At 35.4% G+C, this 15585-nt stretch overlaps 1 protein-coding gene across 1 annotated transcript; it reads right to left on the reverse strand.

The window, feature by feature from the left end:
* Positions 1 to 2802: 2802 nt before the first annotated feature.
* On the reverse strand, positions 2803 to 15381 carry LOC138315876 (zinc finger protein 341-like). The gene is made up of 12 exons (XM_069257190.1): positions 15293 to 15381; positions 13356 to 13430; positions 12916 to 13118; positions 12398 to 12502; positions 11398 to 11659; positions 9928 to 10190; positions 9334 to 9600; positions 7963 to 8094; positions 7264 to 7463; positions 6879 to 7039; positions 6178 to 6378; positions 2803 to 5644 (listed from the first exon to the last, which is right to left on the reverse strand). The coding sequence occupies exons 1-12, from the start codon at positions 15321 to 15323 to the stop codon at positions 4530 to 4532; spliced, it is 3015 nt and encodes a 1004-aa protein (XP_069113291.1). The 5' UTR covers positions 15324 to 15381; the 3' UTR covers positions 2803 to 4529.
* Positions 15382 to 15585: the final 204 nt, after the last annotated feature.

Consider the following 15585-nt stretch of genomic DNA (forward strand, 5'->3'; position numbering starts at 1 on the left):
ATATTGAGGACCTTTGCCTCCCCATTACGTTTCATCTTCCTTCTCCACTGTCATACCATTATGCAACTGAACATAAATGAAGGTCAAGGTCATTCATTTGAACAAGCTTTGTAGCCCTTCATTCCATCATGTTACAGGCCGAATATCAGGTCTCTAGACTGTTTGGGTATAAAGAAGAAGTCGTTTAAAGATTTTAGCCTATTTGACCCCTGTGACCTTGAATGGAAGTCAAGGTCATTCATTTGAACAAACTTTGTAGCGCTTCATCCCAACATGTCCCATGCTCAATATCAGGTCTCTAGCCTTCTTGGTTATTAAAAAGAAGTCGTTTAAAGATTTTAGTCTATTTGAAACCTGTGACCTTGAATGACGATCAAGGTCATTCATTTGAACAAACTTGGTAGCGCTTCATCCCAGCATGCCACAGGCCCAATATCAGGTCCCTAGGCTGTTTGGTTATCAAGAAGAAGTCGTTTAAAGATTTTAGCCTTTTTGACCCCTGTGACCTTGAATGAAGGTCAAGGTCATTCATTTAAACAAACTTGGTAGCGCTTCATCCCAGCATGCCACAGGCCCAATATCAGGTCCCTAGGCTGTTTGGTTATTAAGAAGAAGTCGTTTAAAGATTTTAGCCTTTTTGACCCCTGTGACCTTGAATGAAGGTCAAGGTCATTCATTTGAACAAACTTGGTAGCCCTCTATCCCAGTATGTCACAGACCTAATATCAGGTCTCTAGGCCTCTTGGTTATATAAAAGAAGTCTGTTGTAGATTTTCACCTATTTGACCCCTGTGACCTTGAATGAAGGTCAAGGTCATTCAGTTGAACAAACCTGGTAGTGCTTCATCCCAACATGTCCCATGCCCAATATCAGGTCTCTAGCCTTCTTGGTTATTAAAAAGAAGTCGTTTAAAGATTTTAGTCTATTTGAAACCTGTGACCTTGAATGACGATCAAGGTCATTCATTTGAACAAACTTGGTAGCCCTTCATCCCAGCATGCCACAGGCCCAATATCAGGTCCCTAGGCTGTTTGGTTATCAAGAAGAAGTCGTTTAAAGATTTTAGCCTTTTTGACCCCTGTGACCTTGAATGAAGGTCAAGGTCATTCATTTAAACAAACTTGGTAGCGCTTCATCCCAGCATGCCACAGGCCCAATATCAGGTCCCTAGGCTGTTTGGTTATTAAGAAGAAGTCGTTTAAAGATTTTAGCCTTTTTGACCCCTGTGACCTTGAATGAAGGTCAAGGTCATTCATTTGAACAAACTTGGTAGCCCTCTATCCCAGTATGTCACAGACCTAATATCAGGTCTCTAGGCCTCTTGGTTATATAAAAGAAGTCTGTTGTAGATTTTCACCTATTTGACCCCTGTGACCTTGAATGAAGGTCAAGGTCATTCAGTTGAACAAACCTGGTAGCCTTTCATCACAGCATGCTATAACTCAAATTTCAGGACTCTAGTAGTTCTAGATAAAGAATTCTTTACTAGGTAACTTATTGGAACAAACTTGGTAGCCTTTCACATCAGCAGGTTACATACATCTAGGCCTTTTAGTTATTGTCAATAAGGAGTTTAAAGGGACAATTCAATGAGGCTAATTCTGTTACATCTGCACGAAGCAAACTATGACATAAATGTATTGTTCTACATTCCTTATGAAACATATGACAAGAAATATTGACAAATTTCACAACATTGTTTAGTGTTTTGATTGATACCATTGAAATTCCAAATCGTTGATCAATACTATTAAGCAGGTACAACATGTACGCTGTACCCATACCCTTGCCAAAGTCATGCATGTTAAACAAATGCAGTACATAACCACTGAGGAGTTGATGAAATTATTAAGGTAAACACACTACTGTAAGACCGATTTGAGTAGTTCTAGATAAAGAATTCTTTACTACACTTTACTACACTGGCAAGGTCCAGGATTCAGCATACATGGCATCCGACCACTCTGTGTAATAGCGGACAGTAAGCGATTTTGAACATTTCACATACATTTCACTACAGTGGGCTTTTCTGGCATACCACGGCAAAACCAACTAACCTAATTTCTATAAGAAATGGTTTGATTCCGAAATATGTGCAAATTTTAATGTACTCTTAGACTGAATTGTCCCTTTAAAGACTTTCAACTTATTACGCCCCCCTGACCTTGGATGAAGGTCAAAGTAATTAATTCTAACAACTTGGTAGCCCTTCATCCCAGCATGCAACAGGTCAAATATCAGGTCTCTAGGTCTTTTAGTTTTTGAGAAAAGTCATAAGAAATGTTAGAGAAGTTTACAAACTGTGGACAAAGCACCATGACCTCAAAAATTATGACCTGTTATCGTAAAGGAGGTCAAGGCCATTCAAATAGACGTAAGTCTCAAACTGAGGCTAGTTAGTACCCAAGACTGTCCAATATTTAACAAGATAGGCTTATATCTTACTTAAAACTTTGTTTATGTGTGATCGTTTCACTGTCTAATGATAGGATATAAGAGGACTTCTACTTACATGCTGTCAGTTGCATATTTGTGCGATGTATGAAAATATCAACAGTGTCTATTTGATTATGAATACTGTATACATATTACATTTTTGTGTAAAATATGACCTAATTAATGAAGTATTCATCATAACATGTTATCTAATGGTGATGACTTGTGTAACAAGAATCCCTACATATACTATTATAGCCACGTGAACATACACAAATCCTATCATAATCTACATACACACTTGCTTTTAATGCTAAACAAACAATGAAGCATGTGAACAGAAGAGCACAAAGTGAAAGTAAAATTTCAGAATGCATTTTATTAAACAGAACATATACAATGTATAACTAAACATCAATAAATTAAAACAAATATGATAAATTTAAGGCAACTGTTTTATATGTACTATTTCATGACCATCCTCAGTTAAATACTACAAAAATGCACTGAATATTAAGCTGCGATATAATGAAATGTGCAAGATTTAAATCACAAATTCAAAATAATATAATGTAATCAACCATGCACCAAGTCACTAGTAACTTCAACGACAACACTTATATCTGCCTTCAGTATTTGTCACCAACAGAAACATGTATTTGACCATCTGATCATACTGGGTAACATCTTGTAAACATCTTGTCAATGAAATTTGTAAGCATGGGAAACATATATTAAGCCTACTGAGTTGGTATTCCTGTTATAATTAAATCATTTATATATAATTAATAGAAAATTATGTGTAATTTTAAGTTCAAGATAACCAAATTCACATTTGCTTGATCATTCTAACAGAGTTCAACAGTCAGAGTACCAAGATATAGAGGAAATTAATGAAACCAACATATATGTTCAGTACATGTACAGGTACATGACACTTCTTAAAAATTCAAACTTTGATCAATTTCTATCAACTATTCTTACATTTTTCATGAAGCTCATAGACTGATATTCAAATTCAATTTCGTAATTTCATCATGCTGTAAATATATTCCAATTCATATTATAATATTCTGGACAGGCTACCAGTCTTAAGAAAATCAAAATTATCAATACATTTAAATTTGGCTTAGGAATTTAAATCTGAAGAATATCAAAACTCATATCTGGTGCACGTAGCCAGTAAGTCCAGAAATGAAATTTTGAATCATGCAAATTATGCACTGTACAACACTTCTGTGTAATAAACTTTTAGTAGATCAAGTTCCACGGATGCTCCACAGAAGCACACAATAAAGTGTATATATAAATTGTATATTAGTTTTCATTTCATTAAAATGTATAACATAAATGAACAAAAATTGGACACTAACAATATCTATACAGGAATTTCCTAAAGTAACAGACTCTGAACACTTGTGTCAATTTATGTCATCAATTAAATCAGTGTCAAATTGATAGGGTAACAATTTAGAAATCAAAATAGGAACAGTTTGAATCTTATTTTCAATCAGATTGAAAATGGGTTTGGTACATAAAAGCTGTCATTGCATTGAGAATAAGAAATACATACTTGGATACCTTTGTTAAAACAACACAATCTTAAATTTCAACTTCATTATAAATTACCTGGGTATACATTCAGATCTAGTAGTCTCAAGACTTGTAGTCTCAGATTTGTTAGTGACAGCGCATCTTTAGGCCAATACTTTTCTATAGTAAATCACATGCACAATAAAGTTGGACATATTTATGAATCATAATAACCTTGCACACCTTTCAAAAAGCATTTTAATTAAATTTAATCAACATTTTTTATTAAATTTAATCAACATTATATTTCATTCTATTTCACCAGAATTTGAGCATGAACTTGATATCAATATTGTAAAATAATATAATCGGAAATTGTTGCAAAGATCCTAATTGAGCAAAATTGAAAAAATGCAAGAAATGTTATTTAACTAGATAATAATTATGTAGTATGATATTCAAATGAAACATGATATGAGTAATCAATACTGATGTTAGTTTTGTACCAAGAGAATCTTGATAAGGCCAAAGGGTGTGATTGAATGACACTAAGCAGATACTACTGTGGAGCAGATTGATACATGTCAGCATGGGCTTTTAGAAAGTTATCAGTTCCCTGTAACACAAGATCCCCGTCCGACGGCCCATAGTCATCTAAGTGTGTGGGACAGGTGATGTAACCATGGTCACTCGCCCCATTGGAGGTCACAACTACCTGGGTGGCCACTATGGAGTCTGGATTGTCCTGCATGGCAACCGCCACAGGAATAAGTTCACTGACAACGCCACCTACGGCTGCCACACTCTGTGCTAGAGATTCTGCACCACTAACCGTCGCCATTTGCATTGTGATGGGCTCTACTGTGTTGTTATCTAGTCCCGCCATCATGGGAAGGTGCATGGGAACATGCTGGGCCTCTATGATGGTGATAGGCTGCATGTTAGAGTTGGTCCCAGTCTGGTGAGACACTAGTTGCTGTGAGGGATGTGGCATCAGATGTGTCTGTATATCCTGTCCCGTTGCTGTGCTACTGTTCTGTATGTGTACAGTAACATACCGTGGAGCCACCGGAGGAGGTACAGGAGGTGGAACGCTCACTTTTACACAAAATTCTGGCTTTTTACCTGATGAATTTACATTACTGTTCCGTGAAATACGCTTATCAGCACCAGTGGAGATATCTGCCCCTTGATCTTGTTCAGTAATGCCCACCAGTTGTTCATTCATGTATACACTACCAGTTTCATTCCTGCCTTTTTCCTTCTGTACTATCACATTGTGTGCATCTCCTGTAGCATCTGGAGTTGCTGAGGATTTTTCTTCTTTATTATCTTGGGTTGTGGTATTTTCCGCTTGAACACTGTCAGTTTCAGATGGAACTCTTTTCTTAGGCCGACCAACTTTCCTTTTGTTTCGTGGTTTAAAAACATGAGCCTGACCTGGTTTTAAGGGATGACATTTATGATCATTAAAAAGTTTAGGCCGGAAAAATCCTTTTCCACATGCTTCACACTTAAACTTGAAGTCTGCTCTATGTCCACGTTCATGCTCGCGTAAATGTGGTTTACGGCCAAATGAACGACCACACTCACGACATTTGTACGGCTTTATTCCACTGTGCGTAAGAATGTGAGATTTCAACTTGTCTGGACGATTGAACTCTTTCTGACATCCTGAAAATAAAAAAAAAGAACATCAAGTTAATAACAGATATATTAATCTGCATATAAGTGTCTTTAATATACAGGTACAGAAATTATTACACATGCAAAAGTCACACTAATAGTTGTATATATCACCATGCAGGCTTACCCTGGCTTGTACTGAATTGTAATAAATGGAAGATGGAATTAATACATAGTTTAGACATGTTTGTTTCCATTTATGTGCTTCACTAATCATACAAAAATTTTTATGAACAGTGTGACTACCGCTTGTGTAATAATTCCTCTACCTGTATATTACAGACATATAAATATATATACAGATTTTGATATATAATTGATCCAATATGAGCCAAGGATATTCAGTACTGAACAGTATTGAATACTCTGGCTACAGAATAATTAAATGAGTTAGGATTAATTTCAACTGTATGTTTTAGTTCATTCTTTTTCAGCTTGAATGTAGCCAAAATAAGACTAAATAAAAATATTTACAGAAAGGAATAAATACAAAAATAATACATAATGATAAAATAGCGTACCTGTAAGAGCTTTGAATGGACACCTGTAACGTTTATTAGAGTCATGTATCAGCATGTGTCGTTTCAGTTTGTCTTTCCGGTTAAAAGAAGCAGAACAGACTTCACACTGGAATGGTTTCTCCCCACTGTGTATTAACATGTGCATTTTAAGGTAGTGCTCTCCCTTGAATCTCTTGCTACATGTCGGACACTGAAACTGACCTGCACGGAAAAATTTTTTGGGTGACATGATGTAGATAAAATAAATTCTTAATTAGTTAGAGTAATAAAACAGGTATATTTATTCTTTGGCCGAAGATACATGTATTTCAATTTAACCTCAAATATGATTAAGGGGTAGAATGAAAATGGACTTTTAATTTAGTTCCTATATAATGTTGTGATAATGATTTGCAGTTGTTTCTAAATTAATAAATGAATTGCTGATTTTAACATGATTTTTTTCAGAAGTTGCCTAAAAGGTAGCTATGTAGGAGTTATTACTGTGTGGGACTCGTGGTGTCAATTTTCAGATCACATACTGGAAACAAAATGTATACCATGGAGAGTGGATCATTTCTGCCTTTTTCATCAGTTCTATAAGTGGAGCAATTGTATAGATCTGATTACAATACTGCTGGTTTTCAAAGGGCCTTTAGACGGTACATTATCACAGGTTTGTTCCTATGAATTCCTGTAAAAAATATTATTTAGCGACCTACCCTCAGATCCATGGGAGGGAAGATGGCGTCTAAGATATCTCTCGCATGTGAATGTTTTCTCACAGTGTGGACAGGAGTGGTTGTGGGTCGAGGTTGCTAAGTGGTGCTCCAGGGCCTCTGGAGTAGAGTACTTGTTCATACATTTAGTGCACTGAAAATGTCTGAAAGTAACAAAATGTACAAAAATTTATTATACAGTTGTCCCATACTTGTCATAGTTTGATGTTTTGTCCCAGGTAATTCAGCTTTCCTACACCAACTAAACATAGCATATTGATATCCTTTAAATGTTTTGGCTATTATTTATAGAACAAAATCCAACCAAACTTCAATGGCATGAAGCTGGCAAGAAGTTCCAATCACTAAATCAGTGCTTTACACTCACCTTGGGCCAGGCTTAATCCCCTGATTAGGGTAAAGACTATGTGTGTACTGATGGACCCCAAGGTCATACAAGGTAGAGAAGAACTTGTTACACATATGACATCTGTAGGTCATGTCTTCTTCATGTGATTTAATATGCTCCAGGAAAGAGTCGAGATCTTTAAAGGTATCATGGCATTCCTTTACCACACACTTGTATACCTACACATAAAATTCACATATTGTACATGTCTTCCTAGCTAGTTGCTATGTGGCCATGAGGTGATACCTACAATCTAAAATTAGATCTCTATCGCTCCTTGTTAACTGTCCACTCATAGAAGACGGTTGATGGTCTAACAAAGTCCACCAGTGGACCATCTATAAGGAGCGATATAAATATCTTATTTTAGATTGTAGGTGTCACCTAATTAGCTTGTTTCACCTTGTGTGCTTTTAATTTTAATGCTATTGTTGAAAGTAAAATACAATATTTGTTTAAACATATTGGCTTTTTTGGAAGTCAAAATTTCAATCTCTATATGATTGACAGGATATGTTCGTATTAATGTTTAGCATAATTAGGCCACTTATCTACTGGTCGATACAAATAATATCATATCAATCCCCATTTATTTTAAAAGTTCAACTTTAGTCATCTCCATGGGGACAATGATCCTTTCAGAAGCTACAGAATGCACCATTACATGGTCTATCCTACCTGCTGGTCCTTGTGATGGACCATGTGTGTCTTGAGCTGGAAATATGTCCTAAACTTTGCATTACAGTACTGACACAGGTACGAGTTGTCTACAACGACCTTCACCTTCGTGTTCTCTGCATCATCTGGTGGCTAAAAATACAACAAAACTAAATATGTGAAATATGGTTTTGTCTGATTATTTGTTTTATAGGTCTGCCTGGTCATTTGTCTGAAGAAGGCAACAATGTACACATTGTACTAGTTATCGAAAAATGTCACACTTGCTGTGTAACAAATATCATTTTTGAATTTTCCTATCAATAAGGCTATCTTGTAAGTAACTGGAATCGGCTGAATCAAATTAAGCTACGTTAAAAATTAACAAATAAGACAAGTGCGATGTACATTTGTATAGTATGCAAAGAAGTTTTCATGGTACAGAAAATTCCATTCCTACTGTCCATGCTCTATAAGAATAGATCTAAATATAACTTTTAACAATGAAGATACTATTGATACTTGCTATTGAAATGTTTTAGCAAATGTAACACTGTATCTAGCAAACCTACGATGACCGTTCTGTAGGACGAATCCTCTGGAGTCCAGAACGGAAGGTGACAAGTAGTCGTAGCCATTTTTACCAGACTCTGAAAGGTCTTGGAAGGTCATATTCATTGAAGTAACATCTATATATGGTATGTATATATATATATACATGTATGTATATGACTTATAGTTATTTAAGGAATTCTTTGCCGGGGTTACATAATTTACACATGCTCCATTATCATTATACCCTCATAACCTCAACAAAATAAAAATATATTCCTTATATTTACAGTTTTTCAAGTAAATGAATATTATTTATTCTTGCAGCAGTTGTATATTTTTTTTTAAAATACCAATATCTTTTTCTCTCCCGTCTAGTCAAAGAATTCGATTGAACAGCTGATTGGAATCGAGTCATTCATATGTTCCCACCAAAAGTGGGGTCATGACCCTGCGTTGCTACACCATCAACTATTCCCGTAACAACAGAATCGCAGCGCGTGTTTTGTTATCATTATACACTGATAATGATAAAACTAGAAAGCATGGTTATTGAGTCCATGTCAGTGCAAACTGTAAATATATGACGGTTTGACAGTTTTGTTCGTTTGACATATACCAAATACTTGTAAGCTACATACATGTATGTATACATATCATTGTTCTCATACAGGCCATTATATTTTTCAAGGGTTTTTGTGTCGTCCATCTCCACGTCTGCGTCATCTGGTTAATAAACATGTAAAACAAACCAACAAGTAAATTGTTTGTGGTTTTTCTCATGTGACATGTATATAAATATTTCATGAAGTACTGTACGTTAATGATGCTACTGGTTACCTTTTCCTCCAACATCTGCCCCCCAGGTTCCTGTAATCCACACGGATCAACAACGGTCGGATCCACCATAGGATTATTATCCATGACAACCACTTGTGGGACATCAGTAACATGAGCTAGAGAATCTTCATGAGCCAGCAGTTGGTTATGGTTCAGATCCTGAGATGGAGGAGGATCCAGGGTGGAGTCCAAAGGAGGCTCATCTTCCTCAATCAAAAGGGGTGAGGGCTGACTTGGTAAGGTTGACCCCGCACCCGCAGGCCATACCTAAAACAGCAAAAGAATTTGATGAATACAATGTAATTAACTTAATAAAATAAAAAAGAAGCAAAAAGAACACAACTTGATATTAAGGTAAATTAAGTTAAGAACTTACAGATAATTATCACAGAAGTGAAAACCGACATCTTTTCCTTTGAATCAAATACATGTACATTGTATTCTTATGCTCATACTGCCCAACTGATCTTTCTTTAAAGCTTCTTTCAAAAGGTGGATGAATTATATAAAATATAACACATTAACCAGACTTGAATGTGGCTGGTTTATCAATAGAGTAATAGAAATTCTAGTATTTTACAATATTGTATTTACCTTGTGTGTTGCCATATGTTTTTTGACATTAGATTTCTGTGCAAATGCTCGTCCACAAACAATGCACTGAAAAGGTTTTTCTCCTGTGTGTGCCCGTATATGCTGGTTAAGGTCAAAGTTTTTAGAAAATGTTTTATCACAGTAGTTACAGCGAAGTTTTTTCTTCTCGTCCAATACCATGTTACCATTTTTACTACGTTTTAGCTTCACTAGAGAGTCTGCTGACACAACTGTGACCAGACTAGCTTGGGCAGATTTTCTTCCTGTAAGAGTGAAATGTATGCTATGTATTTTCAACAAAATCTTATGTACAGTGGAACCTCCCAAAACCGAACCTTCTCAAAACCGATCACCTCTAGAAACCGAACATTGATGTCATGTACGGAATGAATTCCTCTTTATTAATAGTATATAAAACTTCCCAAAACCGATCCCTCCCAATTCTGAATACCGGACCGATTTTGAGATCGGAATAGTCAAATGTAACTAAAATACACTTCTGAAAACCGGCCTACCCTGAGCGACACCGATAGATTGCATTGAGGTCTGATCAACCGACCGTGAAATACACACATACCTGTACCATAGTTAATGCATGTCATGTCCTTGGGCATGTATACCGATTGGAAGGCTATAGGTACACAGTAATTATACCTGAGATGGTGGTGTAATTATTTAATCATGCCTATTGTTTAGATATCTAACGAAGGTCTACCATGTGCACGCGGTTTGTTTAATGTAGGAAAACAAGCAGAGCTAGTAATAAAGAGAAAGTTTCGTATTCAAATCACACTTTGTTTTATTTACATATGTAGTTGTCGGATAACGTAAATTATCTGTATGAAGAAGCCGAAGCCATGTATTGTTTTAGAAAATGACTATGTCATATAATGATCGTGTAATTAGACCATATAATTTGATTCTTGACGTAACCGGAATCGATCGGTCGTATGTAGGTTGCAGACGAGAACATCCCCAAGAACATTCACGCAACTAACTAACTAAACTACGTTTATAAGCGGTAACAAAGTCAAGTTTGCTGTAATCCATTCCTTTTAAACGTATGATTCTCTCTTTTGTGATAACATTCACATTAACAATCAATATTGGTCGGTTTTAACGAACACTAGGCATACATGCTGTGCACTAATGTAAAAAAACGACTTCTGATCGATTAAATCCGGATCGTGATGATCGGTATTCGGTTCACTTCTCCAAACCTAACCCTCTCTAAACCGGCCGAAATTATATGCACCGACCATGATCGGTTTCGGGAGGTTCCACTGTATATTCAGAAGATATAAGTTTAGGATACATTTAATCAGTAAAACTAGATTTCAGTAGACATATTCAAAAGAGGATATGTATATAGTGAACTGGAATACACGTAGTCATATTTGAACAAAATTCTTCTTATGAATAGTTAATCAAATCAAATAGTGACACCATACAAGCATTTGGTCGACTCACCTGCCTTTGTTGGACTAGGTTTGGCTATGTTGCCCATATTAGGAGCTATAGGTTTCTCAGGAAGTGTTGTCAAGGTAATTTGTTGTTGTACAGGCTGTAGGTGAATTTGATTGGTCGAATGAACGGTGCTGGTGAATGCAGAGCCACTGGAAGGCAGTGATGTTGTCACAGGGCTTAGGATGGTGACATTGTTTGGTGACCTTGAAGTAAAATTTGCCACTTGAGACAGGAATGGACCAGCTGACTGTAAAGTTGAGGCTTGCTATAAAAACAAAAGATGAGCATAGCATGAAATCTGTTCTGATTGATGATTTATGATCAAAGCATAAAATTAACAAGAAAGAATACTACAAGAATTGAAAGAATACCAAGTGTACAGAGCTTGTTGTTTCTTAATGTTGGGACTTTATAGAACATCAAGGTAGGTAATTCTTTGTAAAAACTGTGTCATTAAACATAGGTCTTTGGCTGACAGTTTCTCCCTGAATGTAAGAAGCAGTGTACTACCAGTATTTTCTTGATGTTGTACAGAGACGGTCACCTGGTCCCAATATCATCAATGTTGTAAGGAAATTCTTTTCATTAATGTTCCTAAATGATAATTCTTTAATTTAAAATTCTCTAAAGGAGGCTAAGGAATGAAGATAATGCAATAATTTCAAGCATCATCAAAGTAAGCTTTCAACATCTTCTCTACTGACAATTTTTATCATTTTGCTTTCGGTGGGCATGAGGACCACTTGATCCACAACAGCTCCGAGATTAACGCCATCCTGGATGCCACTGACGAAAACCACTAAATTTATGGCTTTTGCGGAGAAGATGTTGCTGATAGTATCTATGACCCCTTCAAAGATTGTGAAGACAAATCTGTTCCGTCTTCAAATATACAAACGGTCCTTTTTAGGGCCACCAATAGCCACAAAAAATTGCTTAAGTATGACTATACTTGGACGTTTTACATCTAACTAAACATCTTGAAGACATAATGAAGTCTTACCAGTTGAATAGCTGATGTGTCCACATTAGCAAAAGACATGAGATCATCAGTAAGGACCATGTTCTGTGGCAGCTGGGTGATGGAGGTCTGAGGTGTATAGGAGGTCTACAACACATGGTAACAGCATTGAGTCAAACCATAATAGAAATGAAAATTGATATCTTCTTGTGATGCATCTAAAATCATATGCTTAATTGTCATTAATAATACCATGTTAAGTACATAATTGATATGTTGAATCAATAATATAGCAAATAAAAATTTCTAATAAAATTTGGCTTAATGATTTTTAAGTTTGAAACTAAGGATAGATATTAAGATTTAGATTTCAATCTGATCAAAGCCCCAGGGAGGCAGAGCCTACAATTAGGTATAAAGATATCAATTGAAATTTGTTATTAATAATTATACCAGGCATTATAGTCTACATTAAGGTGTAGAGGAATCAATTAATATCCTTTATTAATAAGTATACCAGGCTTTAAAAAGATTAAGTGAATCAAGATTTGCCTCTATACCTGTATGAGTTGTGGCCCTTTATTGACATTTTGAATTAAGTTTGATGATACTGGTACGGTATTGACAGCACTTCCTATAGCGTTTGTCATCTGTTGTAGAGTTTTCTGAGCTATACATCGGCTCTGCTTGTGGTTTACAAAGGCACCAAGAGAAGTGAACTGCTTTTTACACTTCCCACATTGAAAGACATCATCTTCATCAACTACAAATGTAAACAAATTAAATAAAAGATGAACAATCAAAAGTATAAAATGGATAATGTAAACATGTAGTCCAAGGCTGTGATTATAACTAAACAAAATACAAACACTACAAATATACAAATTTATACTGGTTGATTCTCATTTATCTTTCTACCTTATCATTTACATGTAATATATTACCATACTATACCCTAGAATCAATTATTACAATGTATAAATGTCCCCAGGCCACTTACTTGGTGAAGCTTCAGTAACTGTAGACTCCAACAGAGACTGGACTGCCACCGCGGTCTGACAATCCATCCCAGACACTGTAAAATACAACATAGCAATTAAAACATTCTGCTCAACAATCTTTAAAATCTTTTTCTCTTTTCAGTATATTTCTTGAAATAGTTTAATTTACAGGTATTCTCTAAAACATTAAACTGATTTCCTATTTTAGTATCATTTTAGCAGGAATAGGTAATTAATATTTTTCTTGAATTAATTGAATTAATAGGTGGAAATACCTTAGCTACTCATGAACCACAACCCCATTGAAATGATGATATTTTCATCATAGCTTATTAAAAGCTCCACTTAGCTATTTCTCTTTTTCCTTTTATAAATGAATGTTTTGTTTTATTCCCTCTGCAAGTTGTAACCAAAAAGGATTTAATAAACAAGAGGCCTTAAGAATGATCTTCCTATTGATACAATTCAATATATAGTAGAAGTACACAGTAATAGAAAAATATGGATAGAATACAAAACACTAAATGGGTTAAAAAGTCTTTCCTTTTCTTCGACAATATTCTAAAGATGAAATTTATCTGTTAATGATGATACATTGTATTTTACCATGTGAGGTCATGATCATTCTTAAGTGAACAAATTTGAAGTGCTTCGTCCACCACACCATAAAGGTCTAAAGGTCCAGTTTCTGAATACTGAAGGTCTTTATAACTTACTGACAACTTATTCAAAGATTTCATCTACATGCATTTGACCTCTGGGACCTCGAAAGTATGAAAGTCCTTTATTCCAGCATTGTTACAGGAACAATAACAGTGAGGTCTCTTTCGGGTCTCCGAGTAAATACTGACAAGAAGTGTTTTAATATTTTAGACCAATATTGACCCATGACTTTGAATGAAGGTCAAGGTCATTCATTTCAACAAGCAATTGTTAGTCCTTCATCCCTGAGCATGCCCAGTAACATCTAGCTGGTCTCATATCAGTACTCTGGCCTATTGGTTATTTAGAAGAAGCAATTTGAATGAAAAAGTTCACTGACAACAGGTATAGTGCATGAAGCACAATGACATTAAGTCATCTGCAAATCATTTGATGACCTAAAATCTATTTGGTAATGTGCAGGTTCTTTTGACCAGTTTTAAAGGCAGTACACTATGGAGTTGACCTACTGACCCACTTTGATCTCCACAAATTAACCTTTTTTAAAATGTTTACTATTGTTTTATTTTGTCAAATTTTAGCTAATTCCTCTGTAAAAGAGGTTGATTAAATTTACTTGAGCCAGCTTACACTTATCTTAGCAAATTATTGGCCAAATCAATCAACCCCTAGTATTCTTCACAGCCAGATTCTTAATATGACAAGTTTTTTGTTATTTTTTTCTTTGACATTGAATTCTAATTCATATGTACAAGTGATCTAGGTCTATATAAGGACAAGCTGCTCAGGTTTTTTTTAGTAATAATCGACGTCATTAATGCCCCTTTTAATCAGCTGTTGTAACTAACACCTACAAAATTGTGTGTGACCCAGTGAGGTGAGGCTATTCTGTATACCGTAACCCCCCTGAAACCTAGTAAGTTGGCCATTCCAGAAATGTTATTTACACCCATTCATGACAACAAGACATTTCATAAATTTACGTTCTGGTACATCTCGAATGCGATACAAACATTCTAATCTCAATATTGATAAAATATGTAGACCATCTGTTAGGAGGAAACATTTTCAAATGACTGGAAGGATTTTTTTATTTGCCGTTTTCACTATAGCTATCTTTATATTTTTGAGAGGAAATCAAAATGGCGGAACACCGACAACATGCAAATTTCAAGATTCGTGTTTGAACGATTGGAGTAAAGTTAAATAACGATAACAGTAAGCGAAATTAAGATAGAAACTATTTTTCGAATAGTTTGGAAATGTGAATGACCTGAGAATGGCTCCAAAAACGTTTGCGCCATAATTTCTTTAGTGTTTTCGCCTTCAGATCTGCTGTTCCATCAATAGCGCCATCTACAAACAGCGAAAGAGAGGCCCAAAAGGGTTTTCTTAAGTAATGTGCTAATATATTTTTCAGATAAAGTGAAAAGTTAAATTTGGCATATTTCTCCATTTTTATTATGTTGAAATTATGTAATAAAATGACAAAAAATTACTTGTATTTCTTTGAAGCATTATTTCTTAAAATCCATTCAACGAAATTTGATTGTCACCCTTTACGGA

The sequence above is a fragment of the Argopecten irradians genome, chromosome 2 (genome assembly GCF_041381155.1).
Source record: "Argopecten irradians isolate NY chromosome 2, Ai_NY, whole genome shotgun sequence".
NCBI lineage: Eukaryota > Metazoa > Mollusca > Bivalvia > Pectinida > Pectinidae > Argopecten > Argopecten irradians.